Source organism: Vitis vinifera, chromosome 10 (genome assembly GCF_030704535.1).
Source record: "Vitis vinifera cultivar Pinot Noir 40024 chromosome 10, ASM3070453v1".
In the NCBI taxonomy this organism is placed as follows: domain Eukaryota; kingdom Viridiplantae; phylum Streptophyta; class Magnoliopsida; order Vitales; family Vitaceae; genus Vitis; species Vitis vinifera.
Genome location: NC_081814.1, coordinates 961,649 through 985,896, shown reverse-complemented (window position 1 = coordinate 985,896; position 24,248 = coordinate 961,649). Strand labels below are relative to the sequence as shown.

At 36.7% G+C, this 24,248-nt stretch overlaps 6 protein-coding genes across 7 annotated transcripts; 5 read left to right on the top strand and 1 right to left on the bottom strand.

Annotated features, from left to right (window-relative positions):
- The first annotated feature begins 817 nt into the window (after positions 1–817).
- On the top strand, positions 818–2,801 carry LOC104878635 (putative two-component response regulator ARR21). The gene is made up of 6 exons (XM_010649230.3): positions 818–1,075; positions 1,232–1,308; positions 1,414–1,450; positions 1,825–2,008; positions 2,132–2,282; positions 2,366–2,801. The coding sequence occupies exons 1-6, from the start codon at positions 820–822 to the stop codon at positions 2,522–2,524; spliced, it is 864 nt and encodes a 287-aa protein (XP_010647532.2). The 5' UTR covers positions 818–819; the 3' UTR covers positions 2,525–2,801.
- A 955-nt stretch (positions 2,802–3,756) lies between these two features.
- Positions 3,757–4,563, top strand: LOC104880474 (glycine-rich protein 5). The gene has a single exon (XM_010657116.2). The coding sequence runs from the start codon at positions 3,821–3,823 to the stop codon at positions 4,181–4,183; it is 363 nt and encodes a 120-aa protein (XP_010655418.1). The 5' UTR covers positions 3,757–3,820; the 3' UTR covers positions 4,184–4,563.
- Positions 4,564–6,950: 2,387 nt separating this feature from the next.
- On the top strand, positions 6,951–8,003 carry LOC132254456 (glycine-rich cell wall structural protein 1-like). Its single transcript, XM_059740145.1, has one exon. The coding sequence runs from the start codon at positions 6,951–6,953 to the stop codon at positions 8,001–8,003; it is 1,053 nt and encodes a 350-aa protein (XP_059596128.1).
- Positions 8,004–9,335: 1,332 nt separating this feature from the next.
- Positions 9,336–15,196, top strand: LOC100267580 (uncharacterized). Its single transcript, XM_002272781.4, has 6 exons — positions 9,336–9,823; positions 11,143–11,802; positions 12,298–12,753; positions 14,016–14,188; positions 14,411–14,594; positions 14,981–15,196. The coding sequence occupies exons 1-6, from the start codon at positions 9,431–9,433 to the stop codon at positions 15,071–15,073; spliced, it is 1,959 nt and encodes a 652-aa protein (XP_002272817.1). The 5' UTR covers positions 9,336–9,430; the 3' UTR covers positions 15,074–15,196.
- Positions 15,197–15,338: 142 nt separating this feature from the next.
- On the bottom strand, positions 15,339–18,523 carry LOC100245276 (uncharacterized). 2 transcript variants are annotated; one of them, XM_002272710.5, is made up of 7 exons: positions 18,165–18,523; positions 17,633–17,888; positions 17,397–17,516; positions 17,150–17,308; positions 16,479–16,651; positions 15,966–16,071; positions 15,339–15,636 (listed from the first exon to the last, which is right to left on the bottom strand). In XM_002272710.5, the coding sequence occupies exons 2-7, from the start codon at positions 17,864–17,866 to the stop codon at positions 15,607–15,609; spliced, it is 822 nt and encodes a 273-aa protein (XP_002272746.1). In that variant the 5' UTR covers positions 17,867–17,888; positions 18,165–18,523; the 3' UTR covers positions 15,339–15,606. The 2 variants fall into 2 exon arrangements, with proteins under 2 accessions (XP_002272746.1, XP_010655383.1); XM_010657081.3 differs by lacking the exon at positions 18,165–18,523 and having other exon boundaries at positions 17,411–17,516; positions 17,633–17,750.
- Positions 18,524–19,463: 940 nt separating this feature from the next.
- On the top strand, positions 19,464–24,196 carry LOC100250401 (aminomethyltransferase, mitochondrial). Its single transcript, XM_002272665.4, has 4 exons — positions 19,464–19,925; positions 20,735–21,313; positions 22,135–22,253; positions 23,516–24,196. The coding sequence occupies exons 2-4, from the start codon at positions 20,753–20,755 to the stop codon at positions 24,060–24,062; spliced, it is 1,227 nt and encodes a 408-aa protein (XP_002272701.1). The 5' UTR covers positions 19,464–19,925; positions 20,735–20,752; the 3' UTR covers positions 24,063–24,196.
- Positions 24,197–24,248: the final 52 nt, after the last annotated feature.

Genomic DNA, 24,248 nt, shown 5'->3' with positions numbered 1-24,248 from the left:
ATTAACTCGGGTCTATCTTGTTGTGTGGTAATATTTAATAAACCTAACTTGTTAAGTTTTATTATTTATGTAATACATACTAATTATGTATTTTACTGAATCATACTCCTTCATTATCATATGATATATATACAATAATATGATAAATATATATTGAGATTTAAAATAATTGAACATGCAATGAAAAGTTTCTATTTGAAGATAAAAATTAATGCGGTAACGCATCGTTTCATGAATTTTGAAAAAAAATAATCAAAATATAAAATAGTTGACAAAGAAAAGAACGGCTTTTTCTTTTTTTAAAGATAAGAAATTAATGCAGTAACGTATCATATTTCATAAATAATAAAAATAATAATCATGATAAGGTGAAAAATTAATGTGAATATGATTTCATAAACTATTAGCAAAATCATTGAAAAAAAAAGTAAAAGTTTCTATTAGAAGATAAGAAATTAATATTGTAATCCGGTCCGATTTCTTAATCAATTGAGCATTTTATATGAGCAAATGTGTTATTTTTTTAAAAGATAGAGGTGCCCAAAATTATGACCAACATTTTTCTCCCCTTTGGAAGGCAAAGAATGTTGTTGAGAGGCCAAAGAATGTCCAAAAAAGTAATATCAGCAAGAATAATTTTTTGGATGTTTTCAACTTTTCTTTTACTTTTTATATATTTTCAAATTTGAAATACTTTTCCTCTTTTATATTTGAAACTGACTTAGAAGAAGGTGAAAAAAGCTGCACAAAATGCCAAAAATTATATACCAACCTTTCTAGTATTTAATCTCCCTTTGATGCACCATAAACCAAAAGGCCATGAAAAGGGTTGAAAGAGAAAACTTTTCTAGGAAGTCTCCTTCTTCCTCCCTTGGGAATCAAGGAGACTCTTTTGAGTCCTCCAATATGAGAACTCTTCGACGACCACGACGTCTTGATAGTCTTTTGTCAGATATAAGCTTAAAATCATCCATGGTTAGGCCTTATGTCCGATCCAAATTGCCTAGACTTCGATGGACACCTGATCTTCACAGGTGCTTTGTGCATGCGGTCGAAAGACTAGGAGGAGAAGACAGTAAGCTTTCTATATTTCCAAACATCAACACTATCGTTGTTATGATAATTCTATCTAAGAAAGAAAATTCATCACCTCTTGAAATGGTTCATTAATTTTACCCATCTAATTTTTTTTTTTAAAAATGTCATTTTAATTATGAGTATCGATTTTTAGGAGCTACTCCCAAGATGATTTTACAAATCATGGATGTAAAAGGTCTTTCCATTTCTCACATTAAGAGTCATCTTCAGGTTAGGAACAATCTTTCCCTTGTTAAAATTATCACTTCCAGGTTTGGGGTTTTCTTCATACACACTACATAGTTGTCTAAAAGCTTTATTTTTTCTAATGGACAGATGTACAGAAGCATGAAGCATGAGCAAATTGTTCAAGGTATTACATCTACATTATTAATCCATGGCCACCCTCTCCATTGTAGGGTTTCAATGTTTTAATTTTTTTTTATTTTTTTACTAGAACTTTTTATTTTATTTATTTTTACTAGAAAAATTAATATTTTAGATATTGTTGCCAACTAAATGCTTCATACCATCCCCTTCTCTTTTATGTATCATCAATGAATGCATTAAATGAATAATAATTATTTCCATTAATTGATTTTAATAATTGTCTATTTATGAAGAATATAAATTAAGAGGCCTGTCACTGAATTAATTCTCTTCATGAAGGGTCTTATTTTACCCTTTTTCTAGTTAAAAAATTTGATGTATATTATCACTTGGAAGATTATAATTTTCTTATTGCAGAAGCGGGTGAGGCAGCGAAGATAAATGAAGAGATGCTGGTCAACTCAGGGAGAAATTACTTGTGTCCTAATCATTATCGTGTGGAAAATGGATGGATGAATAACAATGGATTCCCATATCAAAGTCATGGAACTGGTTATATGCGAGGCCTTGCTCTCAATAATCCGACCATCCCACCACAATGGTTTGTGGATTTTCCTTCTCTCTCTATCTCTCTCTTTATATTTGGATGGAATTTTGTAGGGAGAAGAAGCAAGAGACTGTATTTTCCTTCTCTCTCTCTTTATATTTGGATGGAATTTTGTAGGGAGAAGAAGCAAGAGACTGGGGTTGGAACTAGCGTGATGGGTCATGATCAGTCACTACCATATCGACAGGAGGCAGGGAAAGGGATGCAACTGAAGCTAAGTTCTTACATAATGTTCAATGATCTTCTCAAGAGTTCCAAAGCTTCCCAAGTAAATTTCTATCTCATTCCCTGGACTCTATATATAGTTCCTTCCAAAACCCTTGATTACAAACCATATACATATTGTTTCAGGAGAGCAAAGCGAAGGGGAAGGCCTGGGCGGATGTTTTGGGGTGCAAGGGTAGTAATGGTGATTATAGATATGGAGATTCGTCCAAGGCTGCAGAGAAGAAGGCTGATGGGAATGATAAAGATGAGAATGGTATCTCTCTTGAGCTGACTCTTGGATAACATGATGACATGCATAACCACCATACTCACAATTTAGAAAGCTTGACAATAATCATCAATGGGCAGCACATATTATTGAGCTGAGTTTTGAGCTCTGTCCAGCTGATCATCTATGGGGTTTTAATTTATTCCAACCAGATGGAATGCTCCTTTTTTCTTTTTCTTTTTCTTTTTTTTCTAACAATTTGTATGGTTTTGGTCTGAAATGTGGAACAAATTGAAATTGGTGAACCATATGTTGTTAGTATATATATAAATATGAAACTTCTCTTTTTTATTTTTCTTTGTTATGGCTGGTTTGTGTGGATCAATTGCTCTCCCAACATACATGTATACTGGTAGGTAAATGAAATGAATAGGCAGGAATTTCACTGCCATAACTGCATTGAAATGCCGGGATCAAAAAGGATGTGCACAGAAAGAGTTTAATGATCATATCGTTATGAGATTCAACTGGAGTCAGATTGAATCTTCACTACGCCACCCAAAATGTCGGTAACTTCGACATTGTACCTTCACCATATATGAATTGAAGATAGAAATTAATTAATAGCATGAACCCCACATCTGACAGAACCTAAGGAGGGTCTGGATTAATTCATGAAGTTTTGGTGATTATAAAGAGTTCATTAATGAAATGTTTCACATGGTTGATAATTTTTATTACTAAGTAGTTCCTAGCCCCATTGGAATATATAGCAAAAAAGATGGAGATTAAACATAAGAAAAAAAGAAGAAGGGATTCCTACATATAGAGTGTCACATCCATCAAACAGCAAAAAAGAGAATTAATTACTTTCCAAAAGTTGAATTGTGGCCATGGCAAGGTGGTCCAACTTTTTCTTTCATCCTGTGAAAATATGGCTGCCACTAGGCCCTTCTTGTATTTATTCATATGTCTTTCCTGCAACAACCTCGCCTACAATGTATCGAAGTGATTAATGCACCCAATTAGGGTTCATCAGTTTTACTCTTACATCAATTTTATAGAAAAATGGTGGAGAAGAATTAATGTTTGAGTGAAAAAATTTAGAAAGATATTCTTAAGTACTGAAAATGCAATTGACAACCTTGAGGTGGTGGTTGATCATCGAAATGGGGTGGGTCTCCTTTTGCGTAGAGGCAGTTGGCTGTATTAACTGTCCAAGCACGGATTGTAGAGTAAATTTAAATTCTTCTCAACTGCTTCCTTCTTCGGTTTTTAATTCTCAAACCTCTATATATTCTCTACTTCTGAATGCCACTTATCATACCAGAAAAGTTTTATCAGTTGTATATTTTCTTATATGTACACTGATGAATACTAAGTGTGTAGCTGTTCTAGTGCTTCTTGGTGCAGTACTTATTTGCACCATTGATGCTAGGAGGCTTGTGAGGGGGAAGGGTGATCTTGTTGAGCAGAAGATATTCTTCCACAAGCTTCCTGGCTGCGGTGGCGGCATTGGGGGCGGTGGGGGTGTGGGCTTTGGTGGGGGTGTAGGCAAAGGCGGGGGAGCTGGATTTGGTGGTGGTGGAGGATTTGGTGGGGGCGGTGGTGGAGGACTAGGTGGTGGTGGTGGACTAGGTGGTGGATCTGGTTTTGGAGGTGGAGCTGGGGGTGGGCTTGGCAAAGGAGGAGGAGGAGGGTTTGGTGGAGGTGTTGGAGGTGGACTGCCTTGAAAGTTCACAATCTTAATTTGTCTCCAACCTATATATGATGCTAGTTTATCAATCAACATTGTGCTGAAGTTAGGAGTCTCTTGCAAGTTCTTTACTATGATGATGTTTGTTCATTGTGTCCAGTACTGTTTGGTTCTGTTACGTATGGGAATGTTGAAATAAATTCTTCTCTCCTATTATTCTTATATATGTACCTTGAGTAGCAGTATAGGGACTGAATAAATGATGAGACTAGCCATGAGAAAATGCATGAGATTATGGTGTGTGTATACATAACATGCAGTTGTGACCCAATTAAGTAATGGCCGATGATGTATTGGACCCCTTCTGCTTAGCAGTTGGGTTGTTTGATTAATAAATATGGTGTTTCTTGTCATGAATCTCCTTGTAATAAGCTTCAACAATTTACCCAATCTCTACTTCAAAATTAATTTTCTGTAACTGAACACTTCATCTGGATTAATTTCAAAAAGTAGCCTGGAATGAAAAACTAAAAAGGAATTTGATTAGTAACAAAGAATAAAATATGAAAGAAGATGAGATATAATGAACAACAATTGCATGAAGAACCTAAGAATTAATGTTAGACGTTTCACAAACTAGAGCAAGCTTGGTGGAGGTGGTGAAAGGGCCTGAAAGGGTTGAATATTTGGCTAAGAACAGATCATCGCTTTCTTGGCATTAATTTTTTGATAAATATAGAAAGGAGTAAGGGGCGCCACAGCCAATTTTTTGCTGGACAGCCAAGCAAGACCATGAGGAAGCTTAATAAATTAGGTCAATTTCTCTCTCATACATCTGATAGACATAAATATTTTAGGAAAGGGACCCAAGACATTTAATTATACGACTCTTCAATTTTAGAATAAAATATTTACTCTCCTCCTTGATGTAACAATACACAAACAATCAAAAATCAGGCTTGAGGGGCAGTGCACATGTCTATGATTCCATGTTTTCATGCCTACATCAATATGATCACTTAATACTACCTGTTGAAATTCCCACAAGTACACCATATATATGAACAGCTATTCTTAGCCACATGGAACTAAGCTATATATATTCCCCACTTGGAGATTTTAAAACTCAAATAAAAGGATCTAGAATGCTTAAGTGGGAGTGGTTACTTAGTACCAGCTGATTAGAAGGTTAATGATGTACCCAGCTCTCTGGTTAGGTTCAATGAAGGATAAATGATTAATTTTGACAGTATTATTACGAGAAGAAACAATTTTGCTGATGCAGTTTTTGGCTTGCATTTCTTTCTTTCATATGTTGATGGTGCCTTTTAGTTAATTGCGTGTTTGGATGAAGAGAATCTAGATAGCTTAACAAAACAAATGAATATTACAAACACAAGTGGAGCAGACAAATTCTGCCATGAAAGAAATTTAGTTAATTTCATTTATATCAAACTCAATAATCATGGTAAGAAGAAAATTTTCCATTTCCTACAGCAGAAAAGGAGCCATGTCCTTCTCCCGGACAAAGAAAAAGGACATTAATTGGGTCTAGCATTGATGAATACCTTAATGAAGGAGATCTAATTTCTTAGATATATAGCTACAAGAGGCAGTAAGTGTCATGGTCCCCGCCATCCAGGTAACGGTACAGTAAATAATTCGAACCTTGATATATAGGACTTGTCTTTGTTACAGTAGGGAACGAGATTGGGGCTCAAGAATCAAATAGATTAATATATCATCCATCTCTTAGGTGGTTGGATATGACAGGATTGCATGGTGTAAAATGTTGGATTGTAAAGCCTGAATAGTTTTGTCGTACTATACAGGGATGTTGGATTTGAATAATGAGTTTGTCCTAGTATATTTTATCGTCTTCATATTAAAAAGAAAAAAAAGTGTATGACTGCAATTGAGAGGAGCGACAGTTTTTACCACTATAACTTTTCATCTTCATTTGATATGGTTAATAGATTCTTAAGTATTGGTGTGTGGGATTGGGTTAACACAAAACCAGAGTGCAACTGTCCTCTCTAGTACTGATGATTACATATAAAATTTTATGATTAGAGGGGCCTTGACAATCCAATGTGGTGGTAGGTGTGATTTGAGGGTTGGCCCCAATATTACGATACTCCATTCCACTTGCTTAGTTGGTGTGCTAATCGAAATGGTGGCATGCAGAATATTACGGGTAAGAAACGTATATATTTTGTATGCTGATAGCCATGGAAAACACCGGAACAAAGCAACAAAATAATACTAAGTAGATTGCTTTCTGAAATTAAGTGAATAGCTAGCCACATGTCATGCTAGCTGCAAATGGACATTCTGTGGTGGCTTCCACAACTCCTGAGGATCCAATTCTATAATCAAAATGACAGACGAGACTCCATAAATGAACAAAATAAGACATGGATTTGTAGCACATTTTGATTGTTTTTTTGTGTAGTGTAATGGGCCTCTCCCCCCCCACTCTTGGGTATGTCATGGATCTAGAATCATGATCACCAACTCCACCATCTCTTGTTGATTATTATTGTAAAGAATTCTCTAGTAGTTTTCGACTGTTCGCAATCATTTTGGGTTTTGATGGTTTTTTAATGGTGTTTTTGTCGGCGAAGGTTGACCAGATTATGATATTACCATGTACGTAGACTTAAGACTTGTCATTCATATCATTGCTTATTCATGACTGTTTAACGTAGAACACTGTAGTATTGAACTTACGCCAGTAACTGAGAGAGATGATATGAGTGTGGTTGCGGGTTTATATAAGAAGAGGGCATGGAGAGGAGGACATGAAGCAAGTGGAGAACATGGGTACTTGTGCTAAGTTTGTGTGTAGAGCTCTTCTTCTTTTGAGCGTTGTTATTGGGTTGAGTGATGAAGTAAATGGTTATGGGGAGGAGGAGGATGAGGGCCGCTTTGGAGGCCCAAATGGTTGGAGGTTCAATGATGATTATTGCCGGGGTTGGAGGGGCTGTGGAAGTTTCTATGGCCAAGGTGGTAGAGGGGTTGGTGCAGCGGGTGGTGGTGGTGGTGGTGGCGGTGGAGGAGGAGGAGGAGATGGTGGGGGAGATGGGCATGGGGAAGGACATGGTTCTGGAGGGGGCAAGAGTGGTGGTGGGGGAGGCTTTGGCGGTGGAGGTGGAGGTGGTGGTGGTGGTGGTGATAGTGGTGGTTCTGGTCATGGTGAAGGTTTTGGGGCTGGGATTGGTGTAGGTGGGAGTGTTGGTGGTATTGCAGGAGGAGGAGGAGCAGGAGGAGGTGGTGGTGGAGGAGGAGGAGGTGGTGAAGGCTCCGGTCATGGAAGTGGATATGGTGCCGGTGGGGGTGGGGGTATTAAAAGCGGAACTTCTGGTGGCTTCGGTGGTGGTGGTGGTGGAGGAGGAGGAGGCTCTGGAGGTGGTGGCAGCAACAACACAGATGGAGTTGGTTTTGGACATGGTAGTGGATATGGTGCAGGTGCCGCTTTTGGAGCTGGTAATGAAGGTGGATTCACAGGGAATCAAGGCTTTGCAGGAGGAGGAGGTGGTGGAGGTGAAGGAAGTGGTGGGTATGGTTCTAGTGGAGGGTATGGACACGGGAGTGGGTTTGGTGGAGGAGCAGGTGGTAGTGATACAGGTGGAGGAGGAGGAGGAGGCAGCGGTGGTGGAGGGTCAAGTGGAGGGTCTGGCCATGGAGAGGGTTTCGGTGCAGGTGGAGGGTTTGATGCGAGTAGTAGAGAAGGAAGAGAAGCCGGGAATGGTGGGATTGGCATGGGATTTGGGATGGGCATTGGCTTCGGATTTGGAATGGGAAGCGGCGGCGGCCATGGGGTGGAAGATAGTACTGGCAATACTCACCCCTAATAAACTACTCCTCCGTCATCATCAGCATCATCATCATCTCTCATAAGTCATATATATATTGTCATTTACATATATGCCTTCAATATGAGCCAATATGGCAAATATATAATGTATCAACGCTCCCATTTCATATTATATCATATGATTATCATTATCATTTACTTTCATACATGAACCTGTTCAATTCTCTCCTTTAACACTCTTATTTATAATGTTTATCCAATAAAACATTAATCCAAATATTAATTAATTACTTCTTAAAATCACTCACAAATAAGCTCTTCATATCCATTTATTTAGAATTTTGGATCAAAATTGTCCCTTTGACCACAAAAATATAGCTTTTAGGTCATTTGAAAACTTATATTCAAAATGGTCTCATCATCCTCCCATAAAAATGAAGCTTCAATTAATAATTAAGACTTTAATTTTAAAATTAAGTCTTAATTATCAATTGAAACTTTAATTCAAAAACGAAATTTTATTGACAATTAAGGTTTTATTTTTTAATTGAAATCTCAATTGACATTCGAGATTTTAGGTTAAAAAATGAAGTCGTAATTGAAACTTCATTTTTAAAAAAGAAGACTCAATTGTCAATTGAGATTTAAATTTTTTTTTTAAAAATAATTAATGATATAATTCGTACCTTGCAATAAAATGACTATTTTGAATATAAGTTTGATAAAGTGGTTAGATTTATTTATTTATTTCATAAAAGGACTATTTAGCCAAAAAAACTCATTTATTTGCATTATTATTGAGTAATTATTACCTAATAATTTAAATTTTAGGTCAATTTGAAATATATTATTAATCATTCAGCCCTAGGTTAATTTTAGGGAAATTAAAATATGGGATTATTCGATTAAAAGAGATGAAATAATATAAATTTAAAAAATAATAATAATTCCTCCCATATTTGAATTTAAAAAGTAATTTGTTTTTAATATAAATATCATTTAATATTTGAATTATTTTTATATAAGTTTTAGAAGAGATAACAATTTTTATAAGAGATGGATGGTATTGTCAAAATGACTCATTTTGTAGGGTCAAATATGTGAAGGGTTAGATTCGTAAATTTATAGATTATTTTATATTCTTAATCAAATAACCCTAAAATATAATCTATTTTAAGAAAAAGTAAATTTTTTAACGGGAAGAGTTTATTTTTACTTACAGAGTTTTTTGAAATTAAACTCTTATTCTTAAGTTGGATTTCAAACTCAATGGGCCGAGGGCACTAAGGCCAGGCCCAACATCATACTAGGTCGGCCCAGCCCAGCCCACTGAACCACAGGGACACAGAAACAAAGATGACAAACGCCTCCCTCACCCGCCCTAGAGTAATTTCACTTGCTTCCTTCTTTCTGAATCTCTCCCTCGCTGAGTCGACTCACTGAGTCAGCCCTCAGCAACCAACAATGGCGGACGTAGTGCAGTATAGGCTGGAGCGCATGGTCAACGAGCTCGATGACCTCGAGCGAAGAGGCGTCTTCAGCCGCCGGGAAATTGCCGAAATCGTGAAGCAGAGGAGGAAGTTTGAGTACAGGCTGAAGCGTCCGAGTCCGCTCAAGCAAGACTATCTGGCCTATATCGAGTACGAGAAGCAGCTGGACTCACTCCGCCGTCTCCGCAAGAAGTCGGTGGCGCGGGAAGCGAAGAAGAAGACAAAGAAGTCCGTCTCTGATTTCGCCGGCGTTTCGAGGATTTTGGAGATTTATCAGTTGGCAGTGATGAGGTATAAGGGCGATATTGATCTGTGGTTTCGGTATCTTGAGTTTTGCCGAGAGCGGAGGAATGGCCGGATGAAGAAGGTATTGTTTGGTTTCTTAACTTTTTCTGCTCTGCTTGGTTGCTGAGAAAATTATGGAAAAGAAAGGAGAATAATATATAGCAAATTCTTAGTCTTCATGTGTTGTAGGTGAAAGAAGAAAAGAAAAATGAATTAGGTAGCTCCACTAAATCAAGTTGCAACTTGGTGGTTATGCAATCCAAAATATGAACAATTTACAAGTTCGGATTTTTGTACTTTTTCCCTGCAACTTTTCACTTTTTTCTTCTTTTTTTTTGTGGTTTGGTTTCTCAAAGTTTCTGCTGTGTTTGGTTGCTAAAAAAACGAAGGGAAAGAAATTAAGATGACATATAGCAAATTCTGGTTCTTCGTTTTTTTCAGGAAAAAAAAAAAAAAGGAATTAGTTGGGTTCAACTAAGCCATGGGGGAGCTTTCTGGTTCCTGGAATTTTAAATATGGACAATTTGGGAGCTCAAATTTTCTAATTTTCTTTCTTTCCATGCATATTCTCAGCATCCAAGCTAAGCCAATTTTGGGTGCTATATCTGTGTTGTCTTGTTTAAATATGAAATTTGAAGATGTTTGATTCCTTTTCTTGTCTTCATTTTGTTATCAGCCAAATGGACTGGTCATTCTATTAGTATGAGAAATTTGTGCCAAATGTGTTATCTGCAATCAAATTGATATCTTCTTTTCTGATCGAATTTGGCTTTATATGAGATGTCTAATGGTGGATTAATTTTAACTCAGAAAAATGTACACTAAAATAGGCAGTAGGGTCAAAGCTTTGTGAGGTTGAACTAATTGTACCATCAGTTGGTCTTGGGGTCCCTATGAAAGCTAATTTTGCTGACCATTTGATACTGTGGTTAGAATCCTTAGATTGATGGCACTACCGTATCATATTGCATTTTTCAGTAAATCCTCTCTCGGATTATTATCCAACTATATCTTTATAGAGATTGGTTTTATATGCAAAGACGGAGTATCTGTTTTCCTAGGCTTGAAATCCCAAACTTAGCTCCATATCATGCTGTTGATTATTGTCTTGTTCCTGCTTCCATTCTTGGTGTCTGCAATCTTACCCAGACCAAGTTGAATGTTGAATCAAAACATGTAAAAAATTGCAAATATCCAAACTGAATAATATCATGCTGAAGGGCATTTCTAGATTTGACACAGAGGCTTCTGGTCCAATATATAACAAGAATGCAAAATTTGAGAATGGATTCATTTCCATCTGTTTGATTCAAATGGTTTGTTGTTTTTTTCTTTTCTTTTTTAAAATTGTTATTGGAGGAATATCATAGTTTTTCTTTCTTCCTCTTGAATTTTTTGCAGGTTCTTGCTCAGGTAATTAGGTTTCATCCAAAGGTTCCAGGAGTTTGGATTTATGCTGCAGCTTGGGAGTTTGACCATAATTTAAATGCCACAGCTGCACGTGCTCTCATGCAGAGCGGGCTGAGAGTATGCCCAACTTCAGAAGATCTTTGGGTAGAGTATCTTCGGATGGAACTGACATACCTTAATAAGTTAAAAGCTAGAAAGGTGGCTCTTGGAGAAGATGAAGGAACCCTGATCAATGACCACAGAGATGCTGATGAAAAGCAGTGGAGAGAGGAAAACAAAGATTTATTTATGTCCCTGGATGAAGAAAGAGGGAGTAGGGATGTATCAAATAGACAAAATGAGGAGTCAAAGAAGAAATCAGATATGTTTCAGGAGCAAGGTTTGAGCATTCTTCGCACTATATACAGTGGTGCAGTAGAAGCCATCCCTTCTAGATTCAGCCTGAGAACACAATTTTTTGAGATATTGGAAGCAATAAATTTAGCAGGCTCAAAAGAAATGCAAAAGGAGATACTGAGTGACATGAAAAGAGATTTTTCAGCAGAACCAGAATACTGGGACTGGCTCGCAAGACTTGAAACTATTGATTCTGAAATCACACAAGAAAGAAGTACAGATATCGTGCCTTCTCGGTTGCAAAAGGCAGTTCAGGTAGGAATCCATGTGAACTAGTGACCTACTATGAATTTTTGTGTGCATAATAGTTCTTATTAGTTGTGATTTTATTCCACTGATGCATACCTGTTGTTGTGCCACAAGGCATTTCATGCAAAATAATCCGTTCATTCATGAGCATAAGAAGATTACTGATCAAAATGGATGTTAACTGCTCCAAGAAAATCATTGAACACAATTTAGCGGATGCTAAAATCATGTTGATTGAGCAATTAGATGTAAATCTGAGCATTGATAAGCTTTATTATCCCATGTATGCATGCATATCTATGGGCCTTTCAAATAATCATGTTGAACATGTTATCCTGTTAAGGGAGCATGTTGATTCCTATATATTATTTCGCTACTCTTTTATTGTTTACAGTTTGATTGCACATGACAATTGTAATATCTTTAATCATAGATTGAAGTTTTCTTCAACATGTACCTTGAACCCTCTAATGATAATCTTGCTTGTTCTGTTACATGTAGGTTTATGAGGAGGCTTTAAAATTTTTGCCTTCAGCAGTGATGTTTAATCTGTACACAAAGTTCCTAATGGATGCTATTGTTTCCAGAGAAAAAACCAAAAATTCTGAACCATTTAGTACCTCTGAACATACAGTAGGTTCTCTTTCACATCTCTTGATGGTGTATGAAAAGGCTGAAAATATGGGTTGCCTTACTGAGGATCTTGCTTGCCAACATGTTTCACTCTACTTGCAACTTGGGAAATTGGATGAAGCCAGAAAGCTGGCAGAAAAGTTTTGCAATGGAAAATTTTCAGGGGCAGTATATTTATGGCTTTTAAGGGTTTCAGTGGAGATGAAATATGTCACAAGGAAATGTCCTTCTCCAAGCAAGGCTGATTTGCTGTCCATCTTTGAACTCCTGAGGAATATTTTGACAAAAGTGGCCATCTCAGAAGCTGAGGGCTTGTGGCTTATGGTATGCAATCCATATTCTAATTTTATCCTGAAATATTGTTAAACAGGGCATTTTATTCTTGTTTACATCCTAGTCTTTTGTTCTAACCCACTGTGAATTGCTGTTTGCTGTTTTCTGTTTGCTGTGAGCTTTGTTAAATTATGTTGGGGTCTGGCAGTACTGCTGTCAATCTGAATTATGCAATGTAGATTTCACAAAACCACATACTCTTTACCAATCTTGAAAAGCGTAAAATTTTATTCTTCAAGGTCATCAATTAATTATCTTTAAGAGATTGGTGGAGATTCTGAACTACATGTACTGTTTATATTTGACATGAGTTTGCTGAACATATACTGCCACATTGATGGAATACAGTCATAAGCAAAGTGATTTTGAAGCATAAGGTCTTAAATCTTGATAACAAAATGGACATCAGAGTTCTAGACACATGGAAACATCAAACTTCTCAATATTGACAACAATTTGGAAAAAGAATGACTAAAGTTAGTAGGAAAACCTGGAAATTCAATATGAAACTTTGTTGAATGCTAATAGAGATAGAACTTCATTCTTTATGCAAAGTATTACATATTAAATGCATGCATGATAAGGACTATTAAGCATATTTTCATTTTATATGTCCCACAATAAAATACAACCTATTTTTCATCAGAAGTGTAATAAAGCCTGACACAAACTGCTTGGAATTATGGGGTTTGGATATCTCCCACTTGGGCAAATGAGAGGAAAAGAGATCCTGACCAAGAAGATATCTCCATTTGCTCTATGATAATTAAGATCAACGACTGAATGTCAAAGTCTTTCCTGGCTAAACGTTGATTCTCCGGACCTATGTCTGAGACTATTTGTCTTGAAGTATGCAGGCCTTTTTCCATTCCTTTGAGCTGTTGCATAGTGCTTCAGAGTATTTTGATTCATTATGTCCTCGAATGAAAATTGTGGTCAGAATTCTTTGATCATTTCAAGATTCTATTTCCCCAATGATGAATTTTAATAGGCATTTAATCCTCCCTTTGGATACTGTGTTTGCATGGTTGGGCTAAGCTTATCTTTCTTCCAATTAGTGATATAATTTTGATGTCGATACAAGACATGCACATTACACACATGAATGTACATACATATATACATATATTTGGTAAACTATTCCGAGTATCAAGCTCCAACACCCCAATTTAATCCCTACCCCTCCCTCCCCAATATTAGTCAGTCACCTTTGTACTAAAGACCATCTAAACAATAGAAATTTGTTATTGCAGGCCCTCAAATTCTTCTCAAATCACAAGCATTTTTTTGACAAGCTTGTGGATATATCCCTGGTTTCATTGGCTAAAGATGGTGGCAGTGAAAATGGATTCTGCCTCTCTTCTGCTATTGTAAACTTCGTTCTTCAGAAGGATGGAATTCAGTCTGCAAGAGAGATGTATAAGCGGTATGTTTAAAGGATTTCATCAAAGCCATAATTGCACTGTTTTTATTTTATTTTTGATAGACTAATTGCACTGTTTTTATTGATAATAGATCATAAGCCATTGGTTTTTTCAGAAAGAAATAGTGCACTGATATGCTAAACTAGTGAAAGCATCGTTACTCTTAATAGCTGTACTTAGTCCTATTTGGAAGTTGCTTATATTCTATCCTGTTTCAAGTGCAGGTTTCTTGCTTTACCTCGGCCAGGTCTTCCAATGTATAAAATTTGCATTGAGTTGGAATTGAACCTTGCAGCAATCAATGATAAAGATTGCCTCGTAAATGCCAGGAAGTTATTTGAATCGGCGCTTACGACTTATGACCAAGATATCAACCTGTGGCAAGATTATTATTCTATGGAGATTAAGGTAAAACTTTTATCTGCTTTACCTCCAGAAAAATAAAATTCGTCAAAATGGATTATGCCTTTTGAACCTTTATAATGAAACAAATCTAAAACGCAGTGAACTTGTCCTAAGGACAACAGCCCCAACTGGTTAAATACAAAATTTGAGTCTCAAATATAAGTTTATTTTTTAAAACAATTGAAAACTAATCTTACAAAAAAATCATTTTAAATTCTTTTTTGAGAACTGTTTTAAAAAACTTTGCCAAAAGGCCTTGGTTTCATTGTCCCCATTAGTTACAAATTTGCGTTTGTTCTAACGCTCATTATTTATGCTTTCCATGATATGTTGGATGTTGAACTCATCTTCAACATCATATTTGGCTGAAATTTCTCAACAATCTACAGATGGGTACATCAGAAACAGCAGCTGCTGTCCATTGGCGGGCACGGAAGAAGCTGAAAGATGCTGCTGCTCTCATTGGTCCCGCTCAGCTGTGAAGGAGTTCCTTATATACGACTCACTTGCAATTTTGGCTTGTCTAATTTCTTTACTTATCCAAATGTATTAGAGAAACAAAGCAGATGAATATGAGTAATATTAGTTCATTCCTTACCATACCATCCTTTTCTCTGAGTTATTATATTTTCTGTTGCTAACTTGGTAGCTTTTGGGGAGCAAAAGAAGAGGAAAAACAGAAGGAAGAAAATGGAGGAGCAACATAAAACTGGGAATTTAACACTAAAAAGTAAAAACACGAACAAATGAGAAGGGCATCTGCAAAGATAACTTGCACCTCAACAGGCGGTGAATATATGATATTTGCATCATCCGTGTTAAAACTGGGATTGAGCCCTGATTATTGCAAATGGGAAGAAACTTATCATCCAAATATTAACAAACATCCACATGTATTATGAAGGGATTTTCACAAAAAATTTCAGCGTTGCTTGATCTTATGCTACACTAATTTACAATCATTGGTTCGCCAAACCCGAGATCCAAGGAAAATCCTTCATATTGAATCACAGGATTAGACTCTTGGCCACTGTGGACTCACTACCTGCACATGGAAACAAATTAATCAGATGTATCTTAAACCTAAGTTCAAAAAGAAACCTGTGTTCCCATATCTTCAAGCCCTACAAACTCAAATATGCTCTCTCTAACTACAACCCACTCCTTGGGGGGCGCACTGCGCACATGGACATTGGGTTCGTATTCCTCTACAAAGCTTACTTTGTAATATATAAAACAAAAAATTGATCAATCAGAAATAGAAAAATGGCAGACGGGCCCTATGTTCTCATTGTTCCTCTGTAGCTCAAGTTCATCTTGATCATATGCTATCTGTGCCATGAATCATTAAAAATGTAAGAAAGCTCAACTAACCTCAAGTGTGCTAAACACTAATCGCATTCTACTAGCAACAACAGATGGTTCCTCGGCATTTCCCACCACTGCCATCTGCTCCAGTTGAAGAGTCTTTACTGGAAGCCTGTGGTAAGCACATGAAAGTAGAAAGCAGATGGGTGAGTCTCCATAAGCAATTTTTTACAGCTTGGAAATTTCAACTTCCTTCAATTCTGCTAAGAGCTGCATTGGAGGGGTCAAGTGAAACTAAACGGAGTTTTTCCAGGCATGGGGTAATAATTGTGTGCTTCAAAGATGAGTCAAGTGATCTTTCATATAACAGGAATCACAACCTTAGAAACAAAAACAAGTTTCAAATTCTTTGACCCCAAGTGCGAACAATGATGCAAGTCCTTAAAGTTATAATGATGTCTAATTCACAAGTACTCAACTCATACTTGGTTCAATGAGTAAACATGAATAAAATTTGCATCCACAGAGATGTTATAGTTGTGCACACTGCTCGATTTGAGAGTTTTGACAGAAACTCACCATGCCATTCCTTTCACATAATATGCATTTGCTATGAGAGCACAAAAGCCTTTCCACTGCAGCCTTATTTCATCTGACACAGAAGGTGTAGATGACCATCTAACTATAGTTGGTTGTGGTGTACACAAGATGGTGATGAATATAATGCTCAACCAAAGAATACACTCATCAATCTGCATTGTGAAATTGAGAAAATTGGATTACAAATTCTAATCCATTCAGCAAAATTTCATGGCCATCGATAATCATGTAGGTAATGCCTAATATCAGAAAGAGTACAGTTTCCATTGCCAAATTGTAATATATAACCCTTCCGATTAAGCAATACCAAAATGACTGAAACTTTGAAGATCAGAAGCATTGATTGTGTACAATCACAAAAGAAATCCAGAAACAAGAGGAATTTGAACATCAGTCAAAAACTCTGTTTCAAGGGGCCCTTGTCTTTTTGGTATATACTAAAAATGTTTGTATATAGATTTATTCGTCTATATAGAAATGTTCCTCACCCCTTGGCTCCTACTGTTTTTTCCAATAGAAAAAAAAAAAAAAATTGCTCCCACTGTTTTTGAAGGATACTTCACAATCTGATAAACCTAACCAATATTACCAAGTCACCATGTATGAAACTTGAATTTATCGAATTGTTCAGCTACGTAAGAGTGACTAACCTCTTCGGAGAAAATCTTGGACTTCAAACTAGTGCTGCCACCATAACTCTGCATTGTTTCAATTTCAAAACCAGATTCCTTCATCTCTGTTAGTTCTTTCCTTAATCCTTCATCAGTGCACCCCAATGCATACGCATTCACCCCAGCACTGATGAACTCCTGAGCATCAGCAACCAAATGAGTTAACAGAGAATGCCTAAAAGATTCAAGAAACAAAAAATTCTATGCAGTAACAGATCAAATATACTTTTAGGTTGTCACCTCCTCCTCTGTCAACAACATTCCTGTATCGCCTAAACAAGCTGATTGCTATATTGCGTGATGATCGATACTCATCCTCAGATGAAATTGAATCATGCATCCGGCACTATAACAGTTACAGCAAGAGAACACATTGAAGTTTGGACACCAATTAGAAATCCAAAGTTAACTGAAAATACCAGGAGAAAGAAAAAAATACAAATAGGGCTTCTTAGTTCTTACCAGCCATTTCTTTGAACATACTTGGTGAGATAGGTGATGGGTGTTAAGGCGATTATGGTCTCTCCAAGAAAGAGAGGAATAACACAATCTTTTGCTACAAGAACCCGAAAAATTGATGGGAGAAATTACAGTATTAAATAAGGGCTTAATATATGTAATCATGGACGGAGAGGCCTCATTCAGTGCATTGCTTTCCACAATTGAAATCACTCTCAGAGCATGTACCGTCAACATGGTTGAAACATTATACAATTACCTTCAAAACCAAGCCAAACAAGGAGAACCCAGATATTATTTAATGATTTCAAAGCCTAAGAACAAAGGTTATTGCTGGCACAGTCATGATCTGTTTGGTTACCGAGAACAAAAAAGGAGCAAAAAGCAAGGAAATTGATGACCACTCAGACATTGTGTTTTACATACTAAAACAGCGTAAAAATCAAGACCCAAATCGTGATTTGCTCTTTTATTTCTCCTATTTTATCGGCGACCAAACAGGTCTTTTTTTCCAAAGAGAAGAAAAGGGACTCACCTGGTTAGGGGTTAGGAGCAACAATGAAATCTTCGTGATCGAGAATAGAAGAAAGAGTAACAAAAAATCTAATGCCTGTCATGACTGAGGCCACCAATATTTTGAATGGCTGCCGAGAAATTTCCTAAAATTTCGCGAGAGTTCTCATAAATTTTCTGGCCTCAACGACCGAGTGCTGGGTGTGGGGACTGATTCGGCCGGGAAGTCCACTTCGCTTCTCAGGATTGGATTTGCTTGTTTCCAACTTCCACTCCTCGAAAACGACGCCGTTTTCGTGGTCCCTGCTGTGTACAGTATGCCAAGTGTGCTGAAAAATTTCATAATGGGCGATTCCTTAAACCATGGATTCAGAGAATTGTTGGATAAGATTTTGTAAGCCCCTTTTATTTATTTAATTTTCTTTTAATTCTAAAAGAATTTGAGATATTTTGATAGATTAGTTCAAAATATTTTAATTTTTATTTAAAATTTTGAATTAACATTTCTATAACCAATATGTAAATGTCACATATGTCATGCTTTATACCCACATTTAATAATCCTGTTGTTTTACCTTGTTGTATTTGTCCATACTCGATTTTATTTATTTGTACGTTAATTGATCTCATTTATTAATGTGATCTCATATACTTATATTATTATTTAACAACTAGATTTTAGTATATATATTTTCATCGATTTGAATCATATTCCATAAATACCAAAAAGATATTCTAATAATATAATTTATTTTCATTCTTAAATATAATTTTAGTATACAATAATATATGATAAAAATACGGTTTGAATGATATTCTAAACTTCCCTTCAATCTTATAAAACAATCTAAAATTGTCTTCATAAGATTACATTAAAAATATTCAGTTGTAATTAAAATTTATTATTCATTATGATACCATTTTTTTTTCTTTTTCTAATCTTATACTAAAAAAATGGGATTAATAAGACAATTTTATATTTTTATTTTGATATTATTTTCACTCATATACAAATTTATATATTTTACTCTATCACATTATTTTGTACGAAAGGTTTCATTTTTGTTATTTGTTTATTATTATTTTTTTTTAATGACTTGGATTCAAAAATTTGATATACAACATCATATTGTAGATTTTTCCTTAACTTGGAACAAAATTTTTTTCCAAGAAGATCATGAGTATATTTCATATTCTAACTTCAAAAACATTCTACTAGGGAACTGTCCTTTTTCGTATGTTGTATTACATTTCCCAAAATCTCAACACCTTTTTTCTCTTTCCTTAAATCTCCTCCTCTGATTTCGCGACAACCTAGATTGCCCATCACTGTTTCCAGTCCCCATGTCCTCACTGCCATATAAACTCCCATACACCCACCACACTCCAACCCTTCATCTCTTCATCTCATCACTACCACAGTTACAACCGTCTGATGTTCCAAGTGCACAGCAATAAGATGGGCCTCGGCAGTAGGTTACCACACCTCCGCGCCCACTCCTCCCAGTGACTCCTAGCACCACTCATTGACGATGGGGTGTTCCTGTCTCGACTTGGGCTCCTTCACCCACCACAACCCACCAACCATTTCTCTATTTTTTCTAACATAATCTTTCCTTTTTTCCAATTTAATATCATTTATTCATTTATCCTATATATATATATATATATATATATATATGGTGAGAAGGACGAGTTTTTGATTGGTTTATCTCTAGCTACTGCACTTCTGCACTATTGGGGTCCCAGATTTGCTTGATTTTGGAGACGGAAAGCTGTCAATGTAAGTTTTTCTTTTTGGGTTTTTTGTTTGGTGGGTGGGTTTCTGTTATTGAGATCTGGGTTTTGGTTGGTGTCTTTGATCTGTGATGTGGGGTTGGGGTGTTGGATGAGATTTGGAATGAGCCCATTTCTTTTCTTGTAAGTCATTGTTGAATTGAGGGATTATGGAATGTATTCTGGATTGTTGGTGATATGTTGTTCAAATCGTACGTGACATGTAATGTAGTGATTCTGTTTTGTTCATTGCTGCACACAGAAGTAGTTGATGTCTTCAGATTTTTGTTTTGATTTTAAGATATCATAGAACTGCTGGGGTTTGATTGGTTTTTTGGGAAGGAAGATCTGGAAATCCGACTGGGGTATCAGCTTACCTTTGTTATTGATGCATTAGAGTGCAGGTTCATTGTGACAAGGTTTGCATCATTGTGATACTTCAAAATGATGGAAAATGGACGCCTTTTTAATATTTGGGAATGAATTTTTAATGAAATAGGTTGGGCATTACCAGATTCAATCTATTCATGCTATGTATATTTCTCCATGATATAGCCTGTAATCTCATACTCTCAATAACAAGGTGCCTCCTTTAATACATTTCTTTGCCTGATTTGATGTCTCCACTCAAACAAATGGGCCTATTTTCAGATACCCATTTTAAGATTGGTTTCGATGCCTGTTTAGCAATTTTCTGGACGACTGATGTGATGATTTATTTGTATTTATCAAAAGGTTCTGGATGTATTCTTAGAGTCCCATTTGCAAATCTCCATCTGTTTCTGAAAACTAAAACATTTTAATTCTTGTTGTCAGATATTTTCTTGTAAAAAGATGAGAGGAGGGGGTCTGTGGCAACTTGGGCAATCAATTACCCGCAGGCTTGCTCAGGCTGATAAGAAGGCTGTAGCTCGTCGATGCTTTGCCTCAGAAGCCGAGCTCAAGAAGACAGTTCTCTATGACTTTCATATTGCCAATGGTGGGAAGATGGTTCCATTTGCAGGATGGAGCATGCCTATTCAGTACAAGGACTCGATTATGGACTCTACGGTGAATTGTCGGGAGAATGGTAGCCTCTTTGATGTCTCCCATATGTGTGGGCTAAGCCTCAAGGGAAAGGACTGCATTCCTTTTCTGGAAAAGCTTGTCATTGCTGATGTTGCTGGGCTTGCCCCTGGGACTGGGACTTTAACCGTCTTTACAAATGAGAAAGGAGGGGCAATTGATGATTCTGTGATCACCAAGGTGAAGGATAACCACATCTACCTGGTTGTGAATGCCGGGTGTAGGGATAAGGACTTGGCCCACATTGAGGAGCATATGAAGGCTTACAAGTCCAAAGGCGGGGACGTCTCATGGCATATCCATGATGAGAGGTCTCTTCTAGCTCTCCAGGTCATTTCTCAAAGACTCTGAATTCCATTGAGAGTTCTAGTTGTAATATACTTTTCACCTGCAGCAATTCTAGAGTATTTCTTTTCAGTTGGTCAGAGTAGGTGTTCTACACTTTTAAATAGTATTTGGCTCTATCTCTCGAATTATGTGGCTTGTTTATTAATCCATGCATTTAATTGATGTTCGGATTCAGCCATCATCATAATTGATTCTCTCTCATCAAGTGTCTGAAAGCGTTTGCGTAGTGCTTTCTATGAAGGTTATTCTCTTGTAAGGTGCTTTATCTCTAGTTTAGGTTGGGCATTCTCCCTATTAGTCTTGTTGAATTCTTATAAGATTTTTTTGTAAAAGAGTTTTGGTGGAACTCGAAATACGTTATTGCAGTCTTTATCTCTAGTTTAGGTTGGGCATTCTCCCTAATTGTCCTGTTGAATTCTTAAAAGATTTGTTTGAAAAAGATTTTTGGTGGGACTTGAAATATGTTGTTGCAATTTGACTGCTTAATGCTTTGTGTCCCCATCATTATTATCGTGGTTCTATTGCTCTCTTCCTTTTTTCTTCTGTTACCATTTACATGAAAAATCAAAAATTTCCCAAAGAAAATGGTGATACAGAGAAGGGGTTAGGTATTGTCTTTTATGTTAAATTTGAAATATGACACAATATTTAGCCAATAAGTTTTTTGAATAATTATTATCCTCATGGTTGTGGGGATTAAAACAGCCTTCCATTTGCTCAGTGATTGATAATTAGTGCTTCTTTATCAAAGATAACAATCTTGCATGATATCCATAAAGGTATTTCTTGATGACTTAATGCAGGGTCCCCTTGCTGCCCCAGTTCTTCAACACCTGACAAAAGAGGATTTAAGCAAGTTATTTTTTGGGGAGTTCCAAATCTTGGATATCAACGGAGCAACCTGCTTTCTCACTAGGACAGGGTATAGTTTTCCTTTTCTTTTTTTCCCTTTCTTCTCATTTCCTTTCCACTAGTTTAAAAATAATAATGGGTCTGGGTTGAGGGACCTGATTGATTGCCTTGCTTTCTGGATTTGAGATAATGAAATCATATAAGTTGATGAAGAATTGTAATCTAATGGAGTAAAGGTCTGTTTGTTCTCATCCTGGTCAACAAATCATTTGTTAAATCCATACCTAGAAGCAATATTTGATACATTGCATGCTGGTTGTTTTAGCCAATGGCTTGTTACCATGTACAGGGTCCACAGACATCTCAAATACACTTGATCACTTCTCCTGATAGAATCCTAATTCAATCAACTCATTTTCATTTTTCTTCTTCTTCTTCTTCTTCTTCTTCTTTTCAATAATTAAAGAATTAGATGCTCTAGTTTTCATTGTATGATGTTTTGTTGAAGGTGCCCATGCAGTCATGGAATCATCTGATGGTTGTTTTTCATACTTAAGCTATGATCAGTGATTGGATTACAAACTCTTTCATGCTTTTGTTTCTTTAGAGTTTTAATTAGATTTGAATTCTAACCTAAATTCAGTTTAATTGAATTCTTTTGGTTGTTTTAGATAATCTCATGAATCATGAAGTGACTAAGGACTTACTTTGACTAGGTTAAACCTCGATGTTGCACCAGCTTCAGTGCTTCTAAATCTAGTTTAATTTTTGTATTCTCTCACTTTCGGATTTTGGTTTTAAAATATGTGGAATTCAGTACAAAGATAATCCAATCAGAGTTGAGTGGCTGGGATGACCTTAAAGATGTTTGTTCTAGGATCCACCACCTGCTAAGGGTGTTCAAAGTACAAAGGGGAAACTTCTGTTTTGATACTCAGATTGATAAGGAGAATTTTAGTTTATTGATACCAAAACATTCATGATAGTTTCAGCATGGCAAAGAACAAATGAACTACTATGAGGACATGACAAATTAATAAATGTTCCTCAGCAGGGAAAGTCAGGATTGGCAAGCCAATTGAGATTTATCTGAATTGATGGTTGTGTCTCTTATATGATGTTGTGTTCTATGGATCTTGTTTGTTAGTATTGCTAAGTGATACTTGGAATTCTGGCTAAACCAGTCTTAGGAATCAAATTTGAAACTTCTGGCTGAGTCCATGAAATTTTTTTAATGATTTAGTCACAATCCAAATTGCAATATGATGACTGTCTGAATCAACAAACCCCACAACAAGACACTTGATATTTTCTTTACACGAAAATTTTCAGGTACACAGGTGAAGATGGATTTGAAATTTCAGTTCCTTCCGAGAATGCAGTAGATCTTGCCAAAGCAATCTTGGAGAAATCTGAAGGGAAGGTAAGGTTAACAGGGCTGGGTGCACGAGACAGTCTCCGCCTTGAAGCGGGGCTGTGCTTATATGGTAATGACATGGAACAGCACGTAACCCCAGTCGAGGCAGGACTCACATGGGCCATAGGGAAGAGAAGAAGGGCAGAAGGCGGCTTTCTGGGTGCTGAGGTGATACTCAAACAACTTGAAGAGGGCCCTTCGGTCAGGCGTGTCGGCTTCTTCTCTTCAGGCCCCCCTGCTAGAAGCCACAGCGAAATTCAGGATGACAAAGGAAACAACATCGGTGAAATCACCAGTGGAGGATTCAGCCCCTGCCTGAAGAAGAACATAGGAATGGGGTACGTCAAATCTGGATCCCACAAGGCCGGCACCAAAGTTAAGATTCTGATTCGAGGGAAGCCCTATGATGGGGTTGTCACAAAGATGCCATTCGTGCCAACAAAATACTACAAGCCATCCTAATTCATGTCTGGTTCTCCAGCTTTGGGATTTTTTCTAATTGGTTCCTCCTCCTCCTTTGACATACTGATGTCCCTTCTGTATTGCAATAATTTCAAGACGAAATGAAAATTTATATATCTGTCTCTTTCATACCATCTATTCCGTAAGGAGCCTTTGCCATTACAATGAAGCTTGATCACTCTTCTT

Coding starts and splice junctions, on each gene's coding strand:
- LOC104878635 (XM_010649230.3), top strand. CDS start 820: ATGAAAAGGGTTGAAAGAGAAAACTTTTCTAGGAAGTCTCCTTCTTCC. Junction 1,076..1,231: donor AAGACTAGGAGGAGAAGACA/GTAAGCTTTCTA, acceptor ATCGATTTTTAG/GAGCTACTCCCAAGATGATT. Junction 1,309..1,413: donor ACATTAAGAGTCATCTTCAG/GTTAGGAACAAT, acceptor TCTAATGGACAG/ATGTACAGAAGCATGAAGCA.
- LOC104880474 (XM_010657116.2), top strand. CDS start 3,821: ATGAATACTAAGTGTGTAGCTGTTCTAGTGCTTCTTGGTGCAGTACTT.
- LOC132254456 (XM_059740145.1), top strand. CDS start 6,951: ATGAAGCAAGTGGAGAACATGGGTACTTGTGCTAAGTTTGTGTGTAGA.
- LOC100267580 (XM_002272781.4), top strand. CDS start 9,431: ATGGCGGACGTAGTGCAGTATAGGCTGGAGCGCATGGTCAACGAGCTC. Junction 9,824..11,142: donor GGAATGGCCGGATGAAGAAG/GTATTGTTTGGT, acceptor AATTTTTTGCAG/GTTCTTGCTCAGGTAATTAG. Junction 14,189..14,410: donor GCAAGAGAGATGTATAAGCG/GTATGTTTAAAG, acceptor TTTCAAGTGCAG/GTTTCTTGCTTTACCTCGGC.
- LOC100245276 (XM_002272710.5), bottom strand. CDS start 17,866: ATGTTGACGGTACATGCTCTGAGAGTGATTTCAATTGTGGAAAGCAAT. Junction 17,517..17,632: donor TATGTTCAAAGAAATGGCTG/GTAAGAACTAAG, acceptor TAACTGTTATAG/TGCCGGATGCATGATTCAAT. Junction 15,637..15,965: donor TAGTGTTTAGCACACTTGAG/GTTAGTTGAGCT, acceptor TTCCATGTGCAG/GTAGTGAGTCCACAGTGGCC.
- LOC100250401 (XM_002272665.4), top strand. CDS start 20,753: ATGAGAGGAGGGGGTCTGTGGCAACTTGGGCAATCAATTACCCGCAGG. Junction 21,314..22,134: donor GGTCTCTTCTAGCTCTCCAG/GTCATTTCTCAA, acceptor GACTTAATGCAG/GGTCCCCTTGCTGCCCCAGT. Junction 22,254..23,515: donor TGCTTTCTCACTAGGACAGG/GTATAGTTTTCC, acceptor GAAAATTTTCAG/GTACACAGGTGAAGATGGAT.